Source organism: Bison bison, unplaced genomic scaffold (genome assembly GCF_000754665.1).
Source record: "Bison bison bison isolate TAMUID 2011002044 unplaced genomic scaffold, Bison_UMD1.0 scf7180017864176, whole genome shotgun sequence".
Classification (NCBI taxonomy): Eukaryota; Metazoa; Chordata; class Mammalia; order Artiodactyla; family Bovidae; genus Bison; species Bison bison.
The window spans coordinates 2,311,221-2,319,728 of record NW_011494748.1 but is presented as its reverse complement, the minus strand read 5'-3'; the positions used below and the strand labels follow the sequence as shown (position 1 = coordinate 2,319,728).

At 33.8% G+C, this 8,508-nt stretch overlaps 1 protein-coding gene across 2 annotated transcripts in view; it reads left to right on the top strand.

Annotated features, from left to right (window-relative positions):
- KLHL1 (kelch-like family member 1) overlaps nt 1-8,508 on the top strand; it is a 541,448-nt gene that overhangs the window by 223,867 nt on the left and 309,073 nt on the right. For both annotated transcript variants that reach the window (XM_010842287.1, XM_010842286.1), the window contains one exon: nt 3,723-3,859. In XM_010842287.1, the coding sequence (XP_010840589.1) occupies nt 3,723-3,859 (137 nt within the window). The remainder of the gene's footprint in view (nt 1-3,722; nt 3,860-8,508) is intronic.

Below are 8,508 nucleotides of genomic sequence, written 5' to 3'. Positions count from 1 at the left end.
CTTTGCCAACAACGGTCCATCTAGTCAAGGCTATGGTTTTTCCAGTGGTCATGTATGGATGTGAGAGTTGGACTGTGAAGAAAGCTGAGCGCTGAAGAAATGATGCTTTTGAACTGTGGTGTTGGAGAAGACTCTTGAGAGTCCCTTGGACTGCAAGGAGAGCCAACCAGTCCATTCTAAAGGAGATCAGTCCTGGGTGTTCATTGGAAGGACTGATGCTGATGCTGAAACTCCAGTACTTTGGCCACCTCATGTGAAGAGTTGACTCATTGGAAAAGACTCTGATGCTGGGAGGGATTAAGGACAGGAGGAGAAGGAGACAGAGGATGAGATGGCTGGATGGCATCACTGACTCGATGGACGTGAGTTTGGGTAAACTCTGGGAGTTGATGATAAACAGGGAGGTCTGGTGTGCTGCGATTCATGGGGTCACAAAGAGTCGGACAAGACTGAGCGACTGAACTGAACTGAATCAAGCTTTTTCACCTTTCCAATTTGCTTCAAATGCCAAGTAACCATAGAATTATCGATGTTGAGTTCTTTGGGAACTTCTCATATAGTTGTAAGAGGATCAGCCTTGATGGTGGCTCTCAATTGGTCACTGTTAACTTCCAATGACCAGCCACTACAGTTCTCATTTTCAAGGATCTCATCTTCACAAAACTTCTTGAACCACCACTGAAGTGTATGTTCAATAGCAGTTCCTGGGCTAAACGCACTACTGATGTTGCAAGTTGACTCTGCTGCTTTATGATCCATTTTGAACTTGAATTTAAAAAAAAAAAATCTCTGAAATTTGCTTTTTGTCTGACATAATTTCCATAGTCTAAAATAAATATAAAATAAAATAAAACAAGTAATGAGTCATTAGCAAAAAAGAAAAATAAAGTGAGAGATACACATTAAAATGATGTCTAACATAACCACAGTTATTTAAGCATGTATTTCAGTATCAAACAGCAAAGTTCAACAATGCAAAACCACGATTACTTTTGCACCAACCTAACAGTGAATTTTACTTGACAGTAGACTGTTACTACTTAAAAATTAGTGTGTAATCTCTAGACAGAGTCAGCAAACTTAAATGCAGAGGCCACATCCAACATGTAGGTAGGTTTTGTATGAACCATGAGCTAAAATTCATTTTCACATTTTCCATTGATTGAATTTTCTTAAAGGAAAATGTGATAGTATATGTTGTTGTGGGCAACTGAGATGCTAAATTCCGTTTGACTCTTGTATGATCCTGTGGACTATAGCCCACTGGGCTCCTCTGTTCATGGAATTTTCCAGGCAAAAATCTGGAGTGGGTTGCCATTTCCTTCTCCAGGGTATCTTCCCAACCCAGAGACTGACTCTGTGTCTCCTGCATTGGCAGGTGGATTCTTTACCACTGAGTCACCAGGGAAGCCCTAGAGAATGTATGCATGATTCTTAATACCTAAACTACTTTATAACTGACTATTTGTAGAAAAAGTTCTGACCCCTATTTAAAAGCAACCACTTAAAAAAAATTCACATATACATGCAAGAAAAAAGAGCCAGTTAAAATATAAATGAATGAGATAAAATAAAAGACACTAAATAAATAAATACATAAACCAAAAAGACTAAATGGAGCAAATTGAAAGCAAATATAATTGAGTAGAACAGTAGAATTAAACCTGAATATAATTTTTTAACAATAAAATTTAGTAAATTTTAGAAACTGGATGTATGCTTGGTGTCTCAGTCGTGCCCAACTCTGCGACTCCATAGACTATAGCCTGCCAGGCTCCTCTGTCCATGAGATTCTCCAGGAAAAAATACAAAAGTTGGTTGCCATTTCCTTGTCCAGGGGATCGTCCCAACCCATGGATCAAACCCAGGTCTCCCACATTGCAAGACAATTCTGTACCATCTGAACCACCAGGGAAGCTCAAGAATACTGGAGTGGGTATCCTATCCCTTCTCCAGGGGATCTTCTCAACTCAGGAATTGAATTAGGGTTTCCTGCATTACAGGCAGATTCTTTATCAGCTGAGCTATCAGGGAAGCCCCAAGGAACTGGGGATAAAATGGGCTAATTCTTGAGAAATGTAAACCTTAATGAAGAAAAAAAGAGTATATAAAATAGTTTGTAGCTAATTTAATCATTGAAATTGGACTAATATGTCACTTTTTCCCAAAATAGGCCAACAAGGATTTTATTCAAGTAAGCTCTGGAACATTTTAAAGGAAAAGTTATTTACTTTCTTTCATAAGTTGCTATACATAATTTAGAAGATTTTAAGCTGCCAATTCATTTTATAAGGCTAGTATAATCTTTATTCAAGAGTCAAATAGGGAAAACAAGAAAAGAAAATAGCAGGTTCATTTTTCATGACTTTAAATAGAAAAATCCTAATGATAATTTTGATTCAGAAAAAAAGACATTTTATGAATTTTAGCATCTACATATTATAAATCTTTTTGGCAAAGCTAAAAATTAAAGGTGTTTTCCTTACTTGGTAAAGCTCATACAACAAAAATTTAGCAAGCATTCTACAGAAAGAGTCTAGATGTGACTTGTTTAAGATAGAAAGTAACCCAAATTTTCTCTCCCAACATGGCTACAGTTTAACACAACATTGAGGTCCTATATGAACCTGAAAGAAAGGCATAGTGAAAGGAGTTATGGAGAATGGATAGGAAGTGGTCAAAACAAGATTCTTAGCAGATGACTTAATCATCTGCCTAGGAGACAAAGCAGTTAAATCAGAAAGACTATTAAAATACAATATTATAAAGTAAAATAATAATAATAATTAAAAAATTAAAAAATAATAAAAAATACTTCAGTAAATATGCCAGATAAGAGATAGATCCATGAAAGTTTCAACTAATGAATCCTACATCGACAAAAATCACCAAAAAAATAACTTTTTAAAGTTATTATTCATAATACTAACAAAACTCTAAATTATGTAAGAATCAAAAAAGAACACAAAAGATAATTTTAGAAAAAAAAATTTTGAATAAAAAGCAGACAAGATATTCTGAATACATGGAGAGATATTTTATACTTTTGTATCGGATGACTTTAATAATAAATATATGAACTATCCCCAATTAAATCAGAAATTCAATGAATTTTAATTAAAATTCCATTTAATTTATTTGAAGAGCTTGCATTAAATTTCATATGAAGAATACAACTCCACTAATAGTTAAATGAAAGTAAAAATAAAAAGGGAGGATTTGTTTCACTGCTTATAAAGACTATTTAGAATCATAGCTTTTTTCTAAAATGTATTGTATTAGCACAAGGACAAGAAAATAAGGGGAAAAAAAGTCAGCAACAGATCACAATACATTCAGGACTCGAATTTGAAATATAGTTGGCACCATTAATTCACTGGGACAAATGAAATTCTTTAGTAGTTTCATGGAACATGGACAAGTATGTAGAGAAAAATAAAATTGGAATCCTATCCAAAAGGATGAATGACTTAAATTTGAAAGAAAAAATATAGAAGAAAATGTAAGACAATACTCTGTGACCAAAGGTTGGAGCAGAATTTTCTAAATCAGTTTTTTAAAGTACACTTCATAAGGCAATAAATAGATAGATGCATACATATGTATATATACATAATGGATGGATGATAGGCAGATGGATGGATGGATAGACAGATAGTGTCCTTCATTGCATTTTTGTTTGACACATTCATGGACTAAATAAGATCCTGTGACTCTTTCAGGCTTGTTCTGAGCTCAGTCTCTGACTATTTTGCTGCCATGTTTACAAGTGATGTTTGTGAAGCCAAGCAAGAGGAGATCAAGATGGAAGGCATAGACCCCAATGCTCTCTGGGACCTTGTCCAGTTTGCATATACAGGTACAGTAAATGGATTATAATTTTATGTTAATATCTTGTGAATTTTAGAATTTTAATATATGTTTTAAAGCTAAAAAAGAAAAACTGCTTAGCTTGTATCAGTCTTCTTTTTTCAGTTGAGACACTAACAGAGAAAAATCAAACCACATTTTCCTTTGTCAAAGAAATGACCAATGTTAATTATATATAAATGTTCTACTCTCTCCCACAAATAATTTATAATGATTTTTTAAAAACTGGTTTATAATAATAGTCAATGGAATGAGTTTGGAAGGCAGAAAAGAGATTATTAATTATTAAATATGAGTTTGTTTATGTCCAAACTTAGAGCATTAGGAAGAAAAGCTATAATTTTCTTTCTTTTAGGAAATGATGGGTTCAAATAATTATTTTATCCTTGTAACATGTTTATTTCAGTATTAAAACCTTCACAGACAATTTAATGTGAACTTGACAAACAGCTTAAAAAGGAAAATGAAGACACTTAGAATTGTGAAAATGGCTAATTTTTAAAGCATTTTTCCTTTTTTCTGATCTATTATGTTCTTTTGTTGGCCTTTGCACCATATTATATTTAGCACAAATAATTTTGCTAATTTAGCAAATAACTGTTAAATGCTACTCAATGTACAAGTATTAGCTGTGCCTCTGGAGAATAAACTAATGAATAAACCATGTTTTTGCCCTCCAGAAGCTCACAGTCCATGTGGAGGTAAAAAGTTAGACAAGGGATAAATATGATAGAATTCCAAATGTTAAGAGGAAATTAGAGGGCATAAACCTGCTATTTAGAGCATTATTATGACTCACATTTGTTTAAAGCATTTTAATAACTTTCAAGGTTAGTAAGAGAAGGGGATGCATTGTACTAAAATCTTGTGATAGAAGCAAAGGCAAATAGTATGGATTGGTGTAATATTTTTAGAAGTGACAGGTAGTTCGTTTTGCCCTAACTCTTGATCATAGTGTGAAATGAAGAAAGAAAGAGAAGTTAGAGCCTGATTACCAAAGCAGCAAGGCCCTAATTAAAGGAGCTGTGTTTTTGCAGTACTTCTGGTTACAGGGAAATGAGAGATGGCACTGTGAAGATCAGACTTTCCTGGTGGCTCAGTGGCAAAGAATTCACCAGCAAATACAAACTTGATCTCTGGATCAGGAAAATCCCCAGAGAAGGAAATGGCAACCCACTCCAGTATTCTTACCTGGGAAATCCTATGGACAGAAGAGCCTGGCGGGCTACAATCCATGGTGCTGCAAAAGAGTCACACACAATTTAGTGAATAAACCACTACGTTGTGAAGATTAGCGACTAGAACCAGACACTATAGAAGTAGTAGGAATCTGTTCTCTTGGAGAATTTAGCTTCTCGCAAAGAGAAGTTTACTATTAATGTTATACTTACTCAGTAAAATAAACCTCTTTGGGGGAAAAAAAAATACACATGTTCTGGGTACTTGAATCTCAAGGCAGCAATGTGATGGAAAGACTTAATACATTTTCCAGCCTCAGTAACTTTTAAATTACATTTTGTCAAAGCAAATATTGCAGTGGACAAAGTTAATCAGGTAAGCACAAGGCTGTTGCAACAGGGGAGTGAGATCAGAATTCAGTCTTAATTTTGCTGAAACAAAGGGTTAGGGGAGTATTTTTAAGTTCTGGGGTAAAAGAGAGCACAGGCCATTGCTTATTGGCTTTACCTAGAAGAAAAGTAAACTTTCTCCTCTTTGTAACAGAAGGCAGTTTCACAACTTGAAGCAAGGTGCCCACTCAAATTCTGCTCTTTCCATTCCACAAAAATAGATATACGACTGCTATTTCCCTTGATGTTGGATTTTCAAAGAGATGGCTTTCAGGTCCTTGAGAAAAATCTTCCTGTTGTATAACTGGAAAGAAGCCAGTTTTTTCTTTTTAATAATTTTCATCTTAAAGAGGTAGAGGAAGATTTATAATTATAAGTTTTCTAAAGCAAATGTTCCAAGAAAAGCGAGATCAAAGGCTTCGAGTCAAGAAGTAGGCTGTTTAAATTTTAATGAAGCTGAGGGGGTTTTAAGACCATCTTGTTTGATTTCAAATTGCAAGCAGCTTGATATAATGATATAAAAGATTGCTGACTTTCCAAGCAAGAGATAAATAACATAATCACACTACTGTTTCCTAGAAAGAGAAGAATCATTTTAGGAATCCTTCTACAAACATAAAGACATAGATCCAACACTTACAGCCTCTATGGCTTCTTGGCAGCCTTGCATTCCTCGAGCGAAAAACTAGGTCAAAAGACACTTATCATTGTGCAACAGAAAGTTGGAAGGTGTTTCAAAGCTTCCTGCTGAATATAATGACCCAGATTTGGCTCTGCTTTGTAGAGGGCAGACCAGATACAAAGCTGTCTTTTGGTTACCTCTGCCACTCTGGCCTTTGCTCATATTAATATATCCATACCTACCTCAAGGTTGATAAATTTCCAGTTGTTATAGAAATGTGCTAGATGAGCTAATAATTTGCATCATAATATTGCACAATATTGGGGGTTAGTCACAATAGAAAATGTGTACCTTTTAAAAAATATATACACAATGTAAGAAATGATAACAACAGTAGAGATCAAGTAAACAATGATACAGAAAAGAAAGACTAAGAGGTATCTCTGTATCTAAGAGATAAGAGGTGTCCATTTAGCTAGCCAGCTAGCTGATCTCTAAGGCTTTCCTTTGTAGAAGGCTAAAAATAAACACATCTCAGAAAAGGAGAAGAATGAATGAGCTTAAAGGGTCATCCAATTGGTAATATTTTCTTGAATTCTGAAGTTTGGGTAGCGTCAGAGAAACTAAGGAGGTTCAACTGTCACAAGAAGTCACAGTTAATTATTAGCTGTCTAGTTCTGCATCCAGTAGAGATGGGTAAGTGTACTTTAAAATGATTTAAACAGATACAATTTCCTTGAGTCTGGAGAGTCTTTTAGGTTTGAAAGAACCGTGTGTAGCTATTTTTATAATCTCATTAAAAATTTAAGAGTGAATAGGTAAACTTCCTTGGAAGAATTAACTGAGATAAGTTTCAACAATTATAGAGTTCAATAATTTTTGACTTGAACAAAGAGGAAGCATTCTTTAAAGAATTCATGTGGTAAAGTTTGTAAGAAGTATAAGACATTCTCTCTATTTACCTTTCTTTTTTTCTACTCCATCAAATTAGAATGAGAAGAAATGGGATCAGGAGTGTGGTAGCATTTCATTAAGAACCAAAGCAAATATTTAGAAATTTTTATTTTTTTCCCTAGTGATTAGAAAGAGTGACCTGGATAAATAAATAAATGAGTGATGAATAATAGCTCAAATGAAATTAGAATTTCTTCTAAAGGAAAAATATATAATAATATAAAGGTTAATATTAGCAATATGTAAGATAGAATGAAAAAGCCAATAAGGTCTTTGTGTTGACAACATTAAAGAAAATGTTCTTGAAAATATGAAGGGTAAAGATATAACTTATAAAAATAACAACTAATTATTACAGTATCAAAACTAGCTACTTAAATTAAAAGTCACTATAAGGTCAATTTTTTTTTTACATCTATAATAGTTCAGTAATAAAAAGAAAATGAAGTTTATACCAGTGTTAGAAATAATTGTATATCTAGCAAGAGAGTTCCTATTGCCTTTCTAAATTCTTGATTAACTTTGATTTATTCTTTTTAAAAATTTCTATTGAATTTTATTTATTTTTTAAATTAGGAAATATGAGTGTGATCTTAGTCATTTACACAGAACACAAGCTTATTTAGTAACTGTGTATGTTATAAATGTTCTTTAAGCAGTGTCTTAAATTTAAAGTTTGAATATTTAATTAAATCCAGAGAGTATGTAGTTCTGCAAGCTAATGATATAAAAGTTTTTCAAAATCAAAAAATAACTTGGTTAAAAATATTTGAGCACTTGTTGTCTGAAGATGGTCACACTAGGGACACAAAATGAAACATAAGTTGAAACACTAAAATGACATAAACCTTTAAATAAGTTTGGTAATTGATAAACTTATTGGAGTGAAGCAGCTCTTTGCTTTTCTTCTTGAAACTGGTAAGATCTATGTATCACCATCCACTTACTGGCATTCTCAGTTGTATAGCATGAAATGACCTTAAAAAAAAAATAATTTTTTTATGTTGTTCTGATTTTATTTATTTTTTACTTTACAATATTGTATTGGTTTTGCCATACATCAGCATGCGTCTGCCACGGGTGTACATGTGTTCCCCATCCTGAAACCCCCTCCCACCTCCCTCCCCATACCATCCCTCTGGGTCGTCCCAGTGCTCCAGCCCCAAGCATCCAGTATCGTGTATCGAACCTGGACTGGCAACTCGTTTCTTGCATGATATTCTACATGTTTCAATGTCACTCTCCCAAATCTTCCCACCCTCTCCCTCTCCCACAGAGTCCATAAGACTGTTCTATACATCAGTGTCTCTTTTGCTGTCTCGTACACCAGGTTATTGTTACCATCTTTCTGACCCCTATTTAAAAGCAACCACTTAAAAAAAATTCACATATACATGCAAGAAAAAAGAGCCAGTTAAAATATAAATGAATGAGATAAAATAAAAGACACTAAATAAATAAATACATAAACCAAAAAGACTAAATGGAGCAAAT